This window comes from Sylvia atricapilla, chromosome 11 (genome assembly GCF_009819655.1).
Source record: "Sylvia atricapilla isolate bSylAtr1 chromosome 11, bSylAtr1.pri, whole genome shotgun sequence".
NCBI lineage: Eukaryota > Metazoa > Chordata > Aves > Passeriformes > Sylviidae > Sylvia > Sylvia atricapilla.
This window is the reverse complement of record NC_089150.1, coordinates 22,105,968-22,123,281: the sequence shown is the minus strand read 5'-3', so window position 1 is coordinate 22,123,281 and position 17,314 is coordinate 22,105,968. Positions and strand designations below refer to the sequence as shown.

The following is a 17,314-nucleotide window of genomic DNA, read 5'->3' as shown; positions in this document are numbered from 1 at the left end:
CCAGATCCAGCCCATCCCATGTGGATTCTTCTGCCCTGGCTGGGATGCCCAGACAACACCCAGCATTAATGAGGTCACCTTCAAACACCAAGCTCTTGCTATTAATTGAACCCCACTGACCTAATAAGTTGCCAGGATGAATTCCACAGAGATCATTCCTGCTCCAGAATTCCTCCCAGGCCTTGGGGCCATCTCCTGCTCCCAGCTCCCATCCTGACCCATGGCACCAGGGCTTTGACAGGAAGCACACTGCAGGACAGTGGCACCCCTGGTAGGGTCTCCAAACTACCAAACCTGTTCCAGTCCCACTGACACAGCTGCAACTTTCAGTGACCTCATCAGCAGAGAGTAAAACATGATGGGAATCTTTCCAAGCATGATGCTTTTAAAACACACCATTTTAGCCACAAAACAAGCACTGACAAATTTTCAGTTTTATTTAAAAAACTCTAGCAGCAAAACCTGTAACAATTGAAAAAACCAAACCAAACAAAAAAATAGACCAAATCTTCAAAAGAACATGACACAGAGAGAAATAGACGGAGATGGAGAGAGACAGATCTGGAGTTCCTCCACCGTTCACTTAAGTTCCTTATAGCGGGCAAACATGACCCTCCGGACAGCATCACGGTAGGTCTCATTGGACTGCCTCTTGGGGGGCTTCCCTGGGGCCCCCAGCCCAGGGCCCTTCCTCCTGTTTTCTGCCTGCAAACAGACACAGCTTGTGTTAGTGATTTCTCCTCCCATAAATAAAAAGCTTACCTGGACTGCTCCAGGACTGCTGACTGCTCCCGTGTGGATCTGCGAGCAGAGAAAGAGCAAGCGCTCTTGTGTTCTTCCAAAAGCTGTTTGGGAAAAACTACACACCCTTTGTGGGCAACAAAAGCAGCCCACAAAAGCAAATGCCTGGAGGGAATGAAACTCCAAGGGTCAGTTGGAGAGGAAGATATGGGGAGAGGTGGGCAGCCAAGGGTGGGCAGCCAGGAGGCAGTGCCAGCAGCCACTGGAGCCAGGACTGAAAGCGAGCAAAGGAAAGCACTGGCGAGAGCTGGGCTCCTGGGGAGCTGTTTGCAGTTTGTCTGCACAGGCACAAGCTCAGCTTTTCCCTCTAACAGAGCTCCCATGAGCACTGGTACCTTGCTTGGAATTTCAACCAGTTTTCAAGACTGGATCTTGCAGCCAGAACCTGCATTATTCAGCAATAATAATTTGCTGAAATATGCCTGGAGTTAGCCCAGGGGAGCAGACCTGAGGCTGGAAGTTTCTCTGGCTTTTCAGACCAACCTACCTGAATACCAGAGATCTCAGCAGTTGGGCCAAGAGATCAGAGTTGTATGAAGTTGGGATGGTCACATGGCCCAGCATGACTTGGAAGTGAAAAGTAAGCACATCTCTTCTGGCCCTTCCATGAACTGTATGAGGGCTGTGCTTTGCCATCAGCTCCCCGTCCAGACAGGGAGCCCTGATGGAGCTCAGACCTCCCAGAGTGCAGCGCTGGAGCTGGCTCTCAGCAAAGCTGTTTTATGGGCACAGGGACTTCACCACGAGGACTGAGCAGCCGCTGGGGCCAGTTTCTGCTGTCTGCACTGAAGAGGGACTCTGGTCTCATGTATATGGGCTTAAGCAAACATGCGTCATGAAGCCTCAAATATTTGCTTTAATGTTCTACTTGACTGCAGGCTGAATGTCACCCTGTGAGCCCTGTTCCAAGCTGCCTGTCCCTCAGCAGAGAGCACAGACACCACAGCACCTAGCCAGCCACGAACCTGCCATCAGAGCACAGCGCTGCTAATGGGCCCTGGGCAAGGCAAGCAGACCCTGCCCCAGACTGCTTCCCTGATAAACTCTCTGTGTTAAATTAAGGTCCTCTGAGAGTCCAGCCTGTCACAGAAGGCAGAATCTACCTGACCCTGCCTATCCCTGACATCCTTTGCCAATGGGCCTCCGCTCCTTGTCAGGTGCTATATCTTAGTATTATCTTCTGATGTCCAGAGTCTGCAATGGCAGCAAGAGCCTCACAAGTGCTAAGCAGAGCAGACAAAGAGCATCTTGGGCCCTGTGGCTTTGGCTATGCTCACACATCTTCAGGGGAAGTTCACCTTCTTCTCCAGTTCACATTGCTGCAGAGAACCAAGCAGGTGACCTGTTCAAACCCCAGCCTGACTTTGAGCAAGTACTAATGAGATGTTCACACCCTTCCTGCTCACTGTTACTCTGTTTTCAACACCTCCAGACCGTGTATAAATTCTAACCTTGTTCTACAGCCAACAGACTTGCAGCCCCTCCCAGCCTGCAAAGTTCATCAGTGCATGCATATTATTCCATCAAGCGGATGCTGAGATTTGCAGCCTGACTTGAACGCCCTCCAGCTGTCCTGGGAAACATTACGGGCTGCAGGACAGTGGTGTGGTTTGAAAGGCAAGGAAGACTCACCTCCACTGGTGATGCTGTGCCCTGCTGGTTGTGGCCAAAGCCTTTCTTCCACCCCGGAGACGGCACCATTCGGTTCCCTCTGTTGTTGCTGTCAAGCCTTGGGTCACAGTCACTGCAAAAAAAACAGAATCAATTGTCCAGTCTTGCAATGCTTCAAACACATGCCAGGGACTCTTAGTTCTGCTAACAGAACCTTCATTGACATTTCAGCCTCTCATGAGGGATATCCAAGTTTCTTGCCAAAAGCACACTGCCTAAGGAAACCACCACGGCGGATTCTGTGTGCAGGGCTCACATACCTCTGACTGCAAAATGTCTTGTCCCACCTCTGGGGAAATGCACCAGGGCACAGGAAATGAGCTCAGACTCCAAAATATTTACAGTGTAAGCAAGCCAGGAGCCTTCTACACTTGTATTTCTTAATTAAAGTCTTAGAAAATAGCAAGAAAGGAAAGTCTAATTCCTGCTGCTCTGTTAGATCTTTCTCCCAGTGGTCAACAGATGCAGTGTTGATTTGGACATTCTTTCTCTCACCTCATTACTCATCCAAGACCATTAACCAAAAGCCAAAATTTTGAAAACCTCTCAGCATAAAAGACTCTTCCTTCAGACAATTTCTACTTTCTGGCTGCTGGTGACACTGCACACAAACTGTTTCAGTTTATCTACAGCTATTCCAGGAAAGCAGGGAAGAGAAGATGTGGATGTTTAAACTGCAAGACACAGAGGAAAGGTCTCCTTCTGAGGTGCTGTGCCAGAAGAAAACAGGCACATAACCAGTTCTATTTTCAACAGATGCCTGGCCGTTCCTCAGCCTACTGAACACGCGAGCTCACAGCAGGCAGGCCTGTTGAGAACTCCATACAGCACACACTTTCTTCCTCCACCTACTCTGAATGAAATGGAAACAGCTCCCAGCACTCCTCTGAGTCAGGGAACAGATGAAACACAGCTTTGCTCTTTCTTTCAATGGCTAGATGCCAGGACAGGAGGGCAGCAAGGGCCTTAAGGACAAGGTGGATGGAACAGGCTGCATTCCACTCTCTCTGTCCAGCCAGCCACACTCAGACCCCCATCTCACCCCTCCAGCATCAGGCAGCTTTTCTATGCTCTGCCCTAAACCCTTGTTTCCACCTCAGTCCTTTCCTGGCCTCTACAAGATGTCCTGCAGTACAACAGGCTCACACTTTGAGTAACTCTGTCTCAGTCTGTGTGTCTGTTACTGTGCAGATCTACCCCACAGGACAATGCCCAGCCTTGCTCTGCCAGCAGCACACATCCCAACATCAGCATCCCCAAAGAGCTCTAACCCACAACAGCCATTACCTCTCTGAGTCCCGGTCATATCTGGTCGTTTTCTCTCTGGTGAATCCATCTGCTGGAATTTCTCTCTCCGGTCATTTCCTTTGTCTTTAAGCTTCCCCTTCACAACAGAAAGAGCAAATTAAGTACAGGAGCTATGAAGGATTCAACACTGCAGGAGACTGCATCCAGGCCCCATCTCATCCTCAGCTGGCTGGAAGGCTGTCCTGGGGACTCACAAACACTGAATGCTCACATCCCACACTACATTTGCTCTGTTCAGATGCCATCTGTTGGGCTGACCCAGACCTGTTGTTGCAGCCTTCCAGTTATACTGTACCAGGAGCAGCTCTGTGACCTTCCAAAAAATGGACAGGTACAGCTCCTCCGTCCCTGGTCAGGCAGCAGCAGCCCACACACCACGCCAGTTTTAGATAGAAATTTGTGTCCCACTTAGCCCAGAGCCCGATGCTGGCTTGCAAAAAACCAAAACCACACTCAGACCCTTCTGTGAGGAGCGAGATCTGCTCTTAGGAGTCACAGAACCACCTACAGGTCCCCGTGCAGAATGAGCCTACAGTTCACTTTTGGGAGGCATCTGATGCCTGGTGCCTAAGTGGATGCCTGCTGATACCTGGTGCATAAGTGGAGGGTCTTCCTGGGACCACCACCCCCAGTGCAGAAGCACAAGGCAGTTGCCTGCTCACCACCACAGACGCACCTCACGCTCTCTCTTCTCCAAATACGCCAGTTCCTGCTCAGATCGTTTAATTTTCATATGAATCTCTAGGTTTTGCTGGAAGGAGGAAGACAGAAGGCAGTGTCAAGCAGAGAACACAAGCTGTCAGGGTCATCTGCTCCACTCATGAGGAGCACAGGTAAAGCAGCATGCTCTTGTACCTGCACTACACCAGGCACAGCAGCCTCTCCTGCAGCCCAGACTACCTGCTCCCCCACAGAGGCCTGGAGCCCTTCCTCCCTGCAGTAAGGAAGGCGACCAGTCTTATTTTAACCCATGTGCAGCTTTGCTCTCCTAAAAGCAAGAGCTGAAAGCCAGCACAGAACATGGGAGAGCACATGCCAAGTTCTTACCACTCTCACACTCGTGTGTGCCAGCACCCCACTTTGCCCAAGCCTTAGCTATCTCACTACAGCTTACAGAGTCACATCTTGATGATATAGCACTCCCATGGCAGGAACAAGCAGTTCACACAATGCCTTGAACAGAGTTTCGGAGGAACTTTGCCTGCTACTGTGTCAATTTCAGCACAGCTCTTCCCACCAACCACTGCATTTTCAGTGCAGCTCACAAAGCCACCAAGCCAACAGCAGCCCCCAGCTTCCCCATACCTTGTGCAGGTTGGAAAGTTGCTGGTGCTTGATGAGCACTTCCTTGTTGGGGAACTGCCTCCTCACGCAGGCAGGCCAGCTTGTTCCAGTCAGTCAGTTTGTCATCGCTGACCTTGGCCTTCCGCGGCTGCTCCTCGCGCGGTGCCGGCGGGTGTGGGGAGGTGGCAGCCACTGAGCTTGGGACTGCTCCTCTTCTTCCTCCTCCTCTTCATTGTCACTGTCTCCTCCATACTCTCCCAAAAGTCCTATCAGAGGGTTCACCACCTTGGGCTGAGGGAAGTGGAGAAAAGCGGACAATTTGTAGCATCGAGCCTGCCAGGCCAGTGGGATTTTGCTTCCCAGCCCATCTCCCCATGACTCCTGTCTCTATTCCAGTCCACAAGGCAGAGCTGCTGCCCAGCAGCACAGGCAGGGAACAAAGAGGAGCTGGCTGGCTTCTTTCCCTTCACACCATGGGATGGAAGCCCTTCTGGCTCTCTAGACAGACCACGCTTTGGTACCAGGCTTTTTCAACTCACCACACACCTGAGAGCACAAGAAGTCAACTGAGGCAGTGGCTGTTTGGCAGCGAGCTGCTGTCATTCACTTCCTCTAGAAATGGAGATGAGGGAGATTTGGCCTCCCTCAGCCTGGAGGTGGCTGCAAGAGTTTTCTGCTTAGGATCAGTTGAGTGAGATCCTGCTTGAATACAGGCACCAAATTTCCCCATGCTAGAAGCCCACAAACAAGGTCACACTTAAAAAACAAACTGCCTTCCATCCCCAGCACTCCCTCCTCTGGCACGAGAAACATCTCTGGCACTCACAGTTGCAGCCAGGCTGTGCTGAGCCTCCCTAAAACTGTATCCAGGCTCAAACAGGTCAAAATACAATCCTATGGAGATACTTACTGGGGCTGCACTCTCTTCCTTTTTCACAGAAGGAGGTAAAGGTTTTTTAAAGACATCTTCTGCAGAGAATTTCTCCTCTCCAGTCTCAGTCTGAAACAGTCAAGATCAGGTGTTGAGATTGCCACAGCATGGACTCTGAGCACACAACAGCTAAGCACTCATTCAAACAGGCCCCTAAGGAAACCAGGTGGTTGGCAGAAATGAGGTGGTGGTTTTGGTGGGAGACATTCCCATTCTGGGGAATCCAGAGCTCTGCTGGAGCCATACTCTGTGATTTCAGAGACAGCGGCAGCAGCTCACCACGCTGTCCCTGCCCACCCCACTCTCACTCTGCTACACTGTGATCCTGACAGTGGTCCCAGTCATGCCTCATATCAGTAAGGGAGCTGGAGCAGGGCCAGGTCACATTTGAGCACCTCTGTGTGTGCACAAAGGACATGAAGACCAGGTTCAAAGCCACCCCCACTGCCAGACAACAGTGGCTCTCTGCTGTGACTGTGGCACAATATATGGCCAGGCTCAGCCAGCACAGCAGGGTTTCCAGGATCTTCTTTATCCTGGACAGAGGGCACCAGAGACTGCAGTCAGCACTGCAACAGGATGAACCTGTGATAACTCAGCTGTATGCTCAGCAGAAATAATGCTGGATGAAGCTTCACTTTCACATATTTTACAGAGAACTGGGCTGAAGCCCTGGACAGGCTCCAGTTTAGTGGCTCATGAGTTACTCATACTTGACCAAGGAAGACAAGTGTAACACCTTACCAGGCCTGTGCTCTCATCCTTCTTCACAGAGGGAGGCAATGGCTTTTTGAAGACATCTTCTGCAAACAATCTCTCCTCTCCAGGCTCATTCTGAAAAACCCAAGACTGGGCATTAGGCCAGTAAAACACAGGTGTCAGAGAGCACAAAGTGCTGCCAGAAAGCCACTTCTGAGCATCCATGGAAAACAGGTAAGTGGGAAAAACAACAGAATGATTTCTACTGAAAATGCTTTTACCCTCCATTCAGACAGGACCATGCTTCTCCTAGGTCAGTGTCCCTGAAAGCCTCCACACCTGATGACTCCTTGGCTGGCTTGTTACCAGCATCAGAGACAGTTACAGCCCTCAAGTCCCAGATGTCCAGGACTGGTCATGCCACTGAGCAATTCAGACCAAGAGGCAAGGAAGAACACAAAGTTTCTGCATTAGTGTCTAAAGCACTTTTACCAATGCTCCTGGAATTCTCTCAGGCACTGTCAGTATCACAGCCCTGAGCTGTGCTCAAACACTGCTTCAAGCTACTCCCAGTCAGCTGCTCCAACACTGGCATTTGCTTACTGGGAAGAACAGTGAAGGGCACTGTCCTGGGACTGGGAGGAGGGGGCAGAAACTGCAGTTAGGGGAGAGCTGAGTCTCCATCATCCTCATCACCATCTGACTTGGTGTGTTTAAATGTCTCTGCCAGTTTTTTGTTGTCTCTATTACAATAGTGATTGCTTTAAGCAGCATGAGTGAAATGTCTCAGTTACCTGGATATGTCTGAATCCTTCACCATAAGGAAGGGATGAATTTAATGAGCCCTGAATTTAATGTAAGGAGAGAAAAATTTCGGGAACTTACTCCTGGCTGGACAACCACCATGTTCCTTTCTGGCTGCTGACCCCATTGTCTTCCCTCACTATCCCTTCCTTTTTAAATCTTTTAATTACGCTCTGTTTTCTAACCTGTCTTCCCTCAGCCTCCTGGCCTAAGGTCATTGGGAATTACCTTAGCAGAAGTACTTTTTCCCTTTGTCCGTTTTGTCCCTGTTGTCCCTGCTGTGTGGCTCCTTCCTGTCACTTATCCGTTCTTGGCTCCCATGCCACCGCTCTTCTTCCCTCCTTCGGGGGTGAGGAGGGTTTCCCGGTCTATTGTGACTTCCCTCTGAAAGAGGCATTTGGAGCAGGCTTAGCCCAACCCCTGCAGTCCTCTTACTGGACTTCTTGTCCTTGCTGACATGGTGGCAGTAGCACAGTAAGACGGGACTGCAGACGGCAAAGGCTTCAGAACTTTGCTGGGGCAGGGGACAGCTGACCACAGCTAGGTCACCAGAGCACTGCCCTGCTCTCCCACAACATGCACATCCCCAGAATCATGGAAACAAGATTATAGTTCCAGACAATCTTTGCTGATGGCTCTTTTTTTGCATCCTTACAGCTATTATTGCTGGCTAGGGTGAGAAGCAAAGAGACCACAAATGAAAAGAGAGCTCTTCTGCCCATTCTTTCTTACAGTCACATATCCCATGTCTACAGCAAATTTAGCTATGATGCTCTGACTTTAAGTCTATTGAGGAAAAGCAGACCAAAATCCTCCAAAGGCAGGGCTTCAGAGGCCAGAGGCAGCTATAGCTGGTTCAACACACAGCTAAGGTGTTCCTAACCTCTCATTAAATTGATATTTTGCAACATGCATCCCTTTCACACAGGTCAGAAGACAGAGTGAAAGACACAAAGCTGCTCTGTACTGCCGTATGCTGGCTTATCTTCAGGATCTAGCTGCAAAATCCCTCCAGAGAAAGGCAGTTTGTAAGAACATATTGCATGTAAAGCTTCCTTCTCCATGCACCCCCCTGAGTTCTGGGGTCATAGTATGTCCCAGCTATGGGATCATAGTAATGCCCAGTGTCAGGATCATAAATATATGTGGACACATCTGACGGTGCTGAAGAGAGAGACAATAGTTAGCACCACAGGCTTCCAAAAGCAGAACTTGCCTTTTACAAAGACAAAAGCACGAACAAACATTACAGTGGTGAAAGGATCAAGAATGGGAAAGAATTTTTTTTTTTCTCCTGGCAAGAGAGGTATGAGTATCTTCACATCACTTGACCTACACAACCTATTCCTTAAGGAGTAAGATGGATGATAAGTTTTCACAATTCTGGTTAGGACTCTGGCAAAACTTCCACATCAAAACATTTACAGGAGCTGTGCTGAGATCACAAGACCACAACACTTGGTCATGAAATTCAGTAATTTCCCTAAGAATGGGGTAATGAGTATCTACATCCACCCACTCCTGTGAACAAGGAAAAGCTGTTCTCTCTCAATCCTGTTTAAAGTGATGACACTCCTCACATCCCTTCCACCTCATCCAGTGCATGAAAGCTCCTGAGAAGAAAAGGGAGCGAATCATTCCTACAGGAAAACCCAAAGGCCTTAAGGGTAGTAGGCCCATAATATCAGGAAGGCTTCTCATTTCCGAAGTGTCCTTTGACAGACCTCAGAAATGCTATATATAAATTAGTAAAACAATCAGGAGTGCTCTTCCAGCTACTGGCATTGCTGCATCAAGTGTATTTTTTCTTCTGTCTTCTCTAGTAGCTACCAGGCTGATTTAATCCCATCAGTTTTCCACAACAAGGGAAAATAGGCAGCAGGTTCCTTTATCTGCATGTAGTTTCGCACAGTGAGAATAGAGAGAAACACATCATCAGATAGGAAAATGTGACTAACAAAGTTGGCAAAGGAACTCACAAGTTGGGCGTAGCAAACAAACCTACTCTTAGCCTTTAAAAATATTTTTGGGCTGATTTCTACATGTCAGTGGCCTTTTAAGGAAGAAAAGTCTCCACAGTAGGAGTGAAGCAGAGTTTAACTTACACTGTGCTCTGGTGCGTCTCAGTGATTCGCCACCCTCCTGTCTCTCATGCCCCTTCTGCCCTAGAGTAAGTGAACAACACAAACAGGTCAGAGACTCTTTGACAAACAGACTGCATCTCCCTCGACAGGCCCAAAGTTCTAGAGAAGGGCTCATCTAGCCATCCCTAAACAGAGAAGAAGCAGACATAGCTTTTATCTACAGAGCAATGGACAGTGTCACAAAGCATGAGATCTCTGCAGCTTCCATGAGAGGTGGTCATAGCAATCCATATGAAGCCTTCACCCCATCCAGTATGTGGGAAGAGTCCTGTAGTCTAGTAACAAATACTTAAGAGACATTCACTCTGGGAACTGAGATCAGTCATCAGTAAAATCACTCTGTAAAGTGTGGCATCAAGTAACCCAGCACAGAACTTCCTCCAGCAGCACTGACTTGCACTTCTATGCACATGATGAACCAGTATGAGGGGCAGAGCAGCACTGGGAACATTTGAGCATTATCACCCCATCTTCAAACATGCTTTGCAGTATTTCAGCAGCCCAAACCGAAAAAGTCTAACACAGCCAGGCTCATCACCCCCCAGTGCTCCCTCCATTTAAGCAACCTGCAGGGAAGCTGTGCAGTACCTACCGGGCCATAGTAGGAATTGCCACCGTGCTCCCCATAGTCATTCCTGTGGAGATAAAGGTTGCAAGTTAATGGCTATTTGGTTTAACATTAACCTGAGTATATTTAAAATGATCAGCAGGACCTATAAAAGCAGAAAGACCATCTTTTCTGGCCACACGTTGGACTGTGTCCATCCCAGGAGAACGACTTGGCAAACCGCTGTCTTCACAAGAAACATGACTCCACTCTGCTGTGTCTAAAAGATGAATCTCTCCACAAGTTTTTAAAAAGCTGAACCCACTAATTCCTGCAGAAAGGGATTTGATGGCTGGACAACAAGATGCATTATGATCACTAATCCCATTATGCTCAATCACTGAGCTTCTTCAAGCCTTCACTTCTTCATCACATGTTTTGGTTGTAGGAACATCTGTGCTAACTCCCATCCCAAACTTTAAGCACCTGCTCTGACAACAGAGTTCTAGCCTCATGGTACAGCAATATGAAGGACAACCCCACTGCCTCATCTGTCTGTACCTTCTCCTCCCTGTAGCAAGATTCACTTCCAGTGTACGGCCATCAATGCAGATCGGGGGATCCAGGTTCTGCAGTATCTTTAGCAACCTCAGTGCCTCCTGTAAAAGGAAAAAGAATGTCACTTTTCATTTCACTTTTCACAAACAGCACATTTTCCAAATCCAGTCTGCCTGAAAGGAATGTTTTGTGCTCAGCAGGACAAGATAAACAACACTAAATATTAGTCTAAATGTCAGTGAAGGGTATTTAGGATGTGACAAAAGGGATAAATGCTACTTCTCCAATGACCACTTACAGCAGCCAGCTAGGGACAGCATTCTCCTAGGGCTGCCAGACAGTGCAGCACTGTGGCTGCTGCCGCCCCAGTGGTAAACACCGTCTGGACCAACATCAAAGAACAGCCATGGAATATGGGAGCCACTCAGACACAGAAAATGTGAACCCTTCAACATGGGATAGTCTGTTAATTGAGATTCTTGCCTTCTACAAACAAAAACAATTGGATTCAAGTTCTCTGCAAGCAAATACTTATGCAAGAAGTGTTCAAGTTTAAAATGTCTAAAAGAAATGTACTGAGGTGAGAAACTCAATCAGTGTCACAGCTTGTGACAACAATCAATCTTTGACTCCTAAAACCAGAGAAAACAGCTGCACCAGCTAATTCCTGTACCTGGTGAGACAAGCAGAAGAGAGGACTCACTCCAGCACAGCAGCACAAGTACAGAGATTTCTTGTATTTCTATGGTTTCTCTATATCAGATATCAGATGCCAACAGTGGGAGCACGTGAAAGCAGGAACCTACTTACAGCATGAGATTCCAGCTCGATGAAGCCATAGGTCTGCCCCATCCGCCCAGCCTTGTTCTTCATGATGCGCACACTGGACGTGGACAGGTGCACGTATGGAGCCAGGAGCCCCACAATCACCTCTGGAGGGGTGAACCGAGTGATTCGCTTCAGCTAATTGCTGAGAGACACAACCAGGGAGGTGGCCCGGGAAGAAAACGTAGTGAAAAAAAGGTAATTTAGAACCAAGTTTACTGTGACTAAACTCCCTCAAAGCACTCAAGGCTTCTTGCAGTCGAGTCTCAAAGCCATTGCTTTTTTCTCTCCGCTTTGCAAGATGCTCCAGTTGTTGCCTCCAATTGCTAACCTTTCCTTCCCAGAAAACAGAGTAGAAAGCAGCCCCTTCCCAGAACTCAGCCCAGGGTAACTGCTGGCCCAAGAGACTTTTGAAGCTGTGCTAAGTTAACTGCATCCCCCTAAAGCCAGTTCAGCCTGAATTAATTTTCCTGAAGGCAATTTGTCAGCACCTTTGGAGCTGGGCAGCCCTCCATTACTCTATGCTACGGATTTGCACAGCACAGAAATAGACTCCAGAGTTTTTTACAGTGAAATGCTGCCCTTTCTGCAGACTGCCTCATGGACTGCAAGCAAGAGCAATCCAAACTGGTCTTTGTGTCACTCACTTCTGCTTCCTCCACCATCTGGTGGCGTGGCTTCCTCTGCTTCCCTCTGACAGGGTGGCTCCTGGTGCCGGTCCATGTCCCTTCTCTTCTCCTGTGAAGGCCGATGCTCTCTCCCTTCATCTCTATTCCTTGGCTCCTGTTCCTGAGGCTGACATTCCTGCTGTGGAGCAGAAACTGAGGGCTGGAAAGGCTGCTTTGGAGATCCTGGTTGACCTGACAATTCTTGCTCAGGTGTTCCAAGCTTTGTCTCTACTGTTAGAGAGGAGAAATAAACTGGTTTCACATACGAATGTTTCAGCAAGTGTTTTTTTTCTCCTATTTTCTGGCCCTTGCAGCAATGCTCCTCATAAAAGGCCAACCTGTAGGCATGTTGTATATCCACTGTCTTAACACTTGGCAGACACAATCTATGTTCAGGTACTGTCATCCCTCCATTGCCTTGTTTTGTGTTGGGCTGCTTTACACGACATTTCTAGTCAGAGACAAGAGGCTTTTTGGCCTCCTTTTAGGATTGGCTCTTGCCTGAACAAACAAGAGTCAGGGATGGATTTAGACACATTCCTTCCATGTCCAGGACAATCTACATAGCAGTGATATCCTTACTATCCACAATGTATTCCTGATCATCCACAGCCAAGCAATATCAGCTGGTAACTGTCGCCCTGTTTATATGCTAGAGGGAAACTGGGACCCCCCCTGAGATCACTGAGTGAAACACATCCATAATACAGTCATGGATTTTATCAGGTGCCTACTGACCATGGCTGAGGCCGAAACAATGTGGGAACACCCTGCCCCTTCAGTCTAGCCATGCCATTCATAGAACATAAACCCCAACAAGTTTCTGTGCTTGAAGGCCTCTGAATATCCTGGCTTCACTGCAAAAGAGATCCCTACCTCAGCTTCTAACACTGCAGGAAAGCGAAGACAAATCTGTGAGGCTGCAAAGGCAGATACCACCAGCCTGGCACCTGCTGCTGAAGCCTCTTCCCACAAAGAGAAGCAAATGAGGGTACAAGATGTGGCATAGTGAAGCTTCCCTCTTTAATGTCCTTGAGAGCAAGTCCCTGCTCTCATTTTGTTTGGGCAGTGGGCAGCACGGCAGAACACACAAGGATTTTGCACACAACTGTTAGGAAAGCTGCACAGTGCCTTGCTTGGCTCCCAGCACAGCTCACCTTAGACAGGCTTGTCCTCATTTGTCTGCAGTTTGTAGAGTGCAGAGTTTTGGCTACAGAACCTCATGTAAAATTGCACATGAAACCAGTTTACACCTGCAGCTGTGAAAACTGCCGGTGCAAATCACAAAGACATGAGCACAACCCTAGAGACGGGGAGGGCAACTCTCTTACTGAATTCTTGCTCAGCCAACGTGTCCTCTCCCTCAGCACCACCTCTGGACTCTGGGCCTGCTCTGCTCCCTGTAAGAGAGGCACACTTAAGTCCGTTTCACACCCATCAGTCACAAGCACGCCACAACTCATACAAAGCTGTAATAACCACTGTAAATGCCTGGAGAGTTGCTTTGTTTCACCTAGTCATAGACAGGTTACCTTATTGCATCCTTTCCCAAGAAAAGCAGGTCAGTAAGAAGCACTCACCACAATCTCTCTTCACAGCAGTTTAAAGGCTCTGTTTAATTTGCTCCTGGGCAGTTTCATTACAACCCACAGCTGCAATGGGCCAGCTGTGTCAATTCTGCCTTCCTAGCACTGATGGAAGAGCCACAGAGCACAGAAAGCACAACCACAGGACAGTGCTTCAGTAAACAGAGATTTGTGCCTCAGCAGTTGATGCACTACTGCCCTTCTGCCTGGGGCAATACACAGAAGTCTGGTCAAAGATACAGAGTCAAGGCTTAAACAGTGGGTGGAATGCACAGGCAGTGCCAGAGGAAGGTGGAGGACTCACTTGTGGCCCTGCAGCCCTTGGTGCTGCACCCAGGGATGGTGAAGGTGGGCACAGCTATCATCCCAAAGGAATCAGTTCCTCAAGGAAGTGTGTTTTGGCTCTTGTGCCCTCCCACCTCAGAAATCAGAGGTGCTGGTGGGTGAGGAGAAGCTCCTGGAGAATTCCTCTCATGCATTTTTCATAGCCAGCAAGGTGAGTTCAGCAATTCCAATCCTGGATTCACCTCTAATCCCCTCTCCCAAGAACAAGTGACAGGACAATTGGAGATAGTCTCAAGTCACCCTAGGGGAAGTTTAGATTAGATATTAGGGAAAAATTCTTGACCAAAAGGGTGGTCAAGCATTGGAACAGGCTGCCCTGGGAAGCTGTATTATTACCATCTCTGGAAAAGTTAAACGTGCAGATGTAGTGCTTAGAGATATGGGTTACTGGTGGGCTTGGCAATGATGGGTTAATGGTTGGACTTGATTTCAGAGATCTTTTCCAACCTTAATGATTCCACGATTCTGTGATCCTCATCTCAGAATCTCAAGAGTGATGCAAATCTGAGAGTCTCTGAGTGACACTAAAACCATGCAGCTGCATCTCCCAAGGAAGGTGGGTCGAGTGGAAGCCATCCCACCTACAGAGAGCAGTACCAGCTCACAGTCCCAGAGTACACACAAGTGTAACTCCCTGGATAAAAGGACAATACCACACAATAGGAGGGAAAGGTTGTGGGCAGTAAGACACTTCTCCACCAAGCCTCACAGGAGCAGAGAACCTGACAGTGACCCATTGCATGTAACACTTTTAGTGTGCACAGGCAAAAAGGGTCTAAGTGAAGCAAAACTAACAATCCTCCCACACAGTGGAGTCCACCAATAGGGATGCCATGGGAAACCAGAAGAGAAACTTACTTGTCCAGAGCAGACGAGACTTTTAACTGACCAAGCTCAGGGGACCAGATATACTCACCATCTCTTGGGAGCTTGCAATAGGAACAGGAAGATCTGTAGCCCACAGTACACACCTTACACTGCAATGGAAGATGGACAGCATGAGGAAGCCATGTTTTGAAGGCAGTGGGTACAACCTGCTCCAGAATTCCAGACTCTGCAGCATACTTTGAGAAAGTAGCAGCCATGAAAAAGTTACAGTGATGGCGAATGCCAGCAGGGGCCTTTGCTGGAATTGCAGGTAAATGCTCATATGACTCACAGCTGGGTTTGCCTTGGGAACAGGACTTTCACACAACTGAGCACATATATTTATTCACTAGTCCTTGAGATGGGACTCTTTCCCCACTCAAGTGATGCTGGATCAAAAGCTCCTTGCTAGCACAATGTTGATTCAAAGGGTCCAAAGTTACCTTCTCGCGTTCTCTAACCTGAACTCACCCCTCAAGCAGTGACAAAGGCCTTATCTGAGCTGAACTGTGGATACTGATGGGATTTGGAGAATTAATGATGAGGTGTCTGTTAACCAAGAGGCAGAGCTGTACAGGTTTGGATGGTTCATCCCACCTAGAGCCACTGTGGGGAGAGCCAACTGCCCCATTTTCACAGCTCTCTGAACTCCTGACTTCCTCCTTAAGCTCTTTGCAATGCATTGCTTTTGTTTCATAGCAATTTCTTCCTATGACTGAAGCCTCGTGGATGCTCTGGGGCATAAGAAAGCTCCTTCAGGCCACAGCTAGCACATAGCAACAGTGGGGACAATAGAATGCAGCCACCTCAGTGCACTGAGAGCTGCTTGAAACTTGTGTCTCCACCTCTGGAGTGCTGCAAGCAGAGATGAGGCATGGAGCAACAGCTCTGCTTGCAGCTGAGTGCATCCAGCCAGCAGGATGAGGGTCTCTGTAGCCCAGGGTGAGCCAGTGGTCAAGGTGGGACTCTAATCAGAACCAATTCCTTCATGTCTTGCTGCAACCTCTCAGCCTGCAGTCAGTGGGAATGCAGACAACAATCCTGTCCTTTCTCCAGCAATCACCTCCAGCCTACTGCAGCCGCAAGTTCCTGCACTGGGAGAACCTCCTTGGGGAGGGCACAGGAACAAACTGACCCTTGGGCAACTGCTCCTTCCCAGAAATGGACCACTTCCAGCATGTACTAGACTTGGCTCATGCTGCCTAGACTTGGATCCACTTTCACACTTCCTTCCTTGCTGCACTTACTACAGTCACAGCTAGACCACAGGTTCCTGTGTGAGGCAGGGGGTGGTTACACACATCAACCGGAGCGAAGCCTGCTCCATTCCAGTTGGCAGAATCACAGTCTCATTATGGTTTTTAAGGAGAAAGGATCCACATGCTATATTCCCCACAGTTTAGAAAGGAACCACTGCATAGGGACAAGGCTGCTCTGTGCATAAAAAAATCTGGCTACCTGTACCAGAGCAACATGCATCCAGAGGTGGGACCATAAACAAGGTAGGCAAAAACACAGTTTGGAAGGGCAAGAGCTTCAGGGCAGGTATTAATTACCCTGAGCTTACTTTGGCCACGGAGCAAATAGCTGAGACTCTTCTGAGCTGCCACTGCCACGAGTGCCAGCAGGGGAAGCACAGCACAGCTCAGAGCACATACTTACACGTTTGCAGCGCCAAAACTCTGGGCACGGAGTGTATTCAAGGGTCACTTCTTTGCCACCGATTGTAAGAGTTCCCTGTTGAGACAAGGGGGTAAATGACAAATGTGCCCAGCACATGCAGGTTACTCAGAGGCAAAGAAAGGGGTGAAAGCTCTGGTTCCTAAAGGTTTTGCAAGTGAAACAGAGTGAAAGGGGGAGAAAGTCTCCCAGTTCACTTAGCTGGAGCTTTGCCATGAAAGTGGGAGGGAAACAGCCGGTGCTCTAGCATGGGGCTACAAGGCTGTGTTAGCTAGCTCCAGAGAAACTAGGCAGGAGATGCCTTGCCACCTCCCAGGAAGAGCAGAGACAAATAACTAGAGTGGGAAACTGCTTTAACCTGCTTTAGTCCAGGTACTGGTAAGGGGCAGCTGGACAGATTCCCTCACCCCAGCCACCATCAGGCTGGCCTCAAGGCAGCTGCTTGAGGAGGAATGTGTGGAAAAATCCTCTCAGGTGAGAGAATTTTCATACTCCGGTTAGTCTTCATGCCAGTCATGAAACCATGGCTCTTCTTCAGAGAAATACACCAGAAATCTGCCACTGGCCCTGCAGCCAGCAGAGCCACTGCTCTGCAG

General features: G+C 48.7%; 1 protein-coding gene across 1 annotated transcript in view; it reads right to left on the bottom strand.

Moving 5' to 3' along the window:
* Positions 1 to 416: 416 nt before the first annotated feature.
* The window catches only part of RBM6 (RNA binding motif protein 6), a 58,431-nt gene continuing 41,533 nt past the window's right edge, over positions 417 to 17,314 (bottom strand). Inside the window, 23 exon segments of the mRNA XM_066327097.1 lie at positions 417 to 705; positions 2,434 to 2,545; positions 3,760 to 3,784; positions 3,787 to 3,856; positions 4,457 to 4,531; positions 5,086 to 5,152; positions 5,154 to 5,245; positions 5,248 to 5,355; positions 5,975 to 6,064; positions 6,740 to 6,829; positions 7,727 to 7,746; positions 7,748 to 7,882; positions 8,567 to 8,662; positions 9,604 to 9,639; positions 9,642 to 9,663; positions 10,235 to 10,277; positions 10,751 to 10,848; positions 11,558 to 11,710; positions 11,904 to 11,908; positions 12,220 to 12,471; positions 13,572 to 13,640; positions 15,088 to 15,148; positions 16,701 to 16,775. Of these exon segments, the coding sequence (XP_066183194.1) occupies positions 580 to 705; positions 2,434 to 2,545; positions 3,760 to 3,784; positions 3,787 to 3,856; positions 4,457 to 4,531; positions 5,086 to 5,152; positions 5,154 to 5,245; positions 5,248 to 5,355; positions 5,975 to 6,064; positions 6,740 to 6,829; positions 7,727 to 7,746; positions 7,748 to 7,882; positions 8,567 to 8,662; positions 9,604 to 9,639; positions 9,642 to 9,663; positions 10,235 to 10,277; positions 10,751 to 10,848; positions 11,558 to 11,710; positions 11,904 to 11,908; positions 12,220 to 12,471; positions 13,572 to 13,640; positions 15,088 to 15,148; positions 16,701 to 16,775 (1,920 nt within the window). The 3' untranslated portion in view covers positions 417 to 579.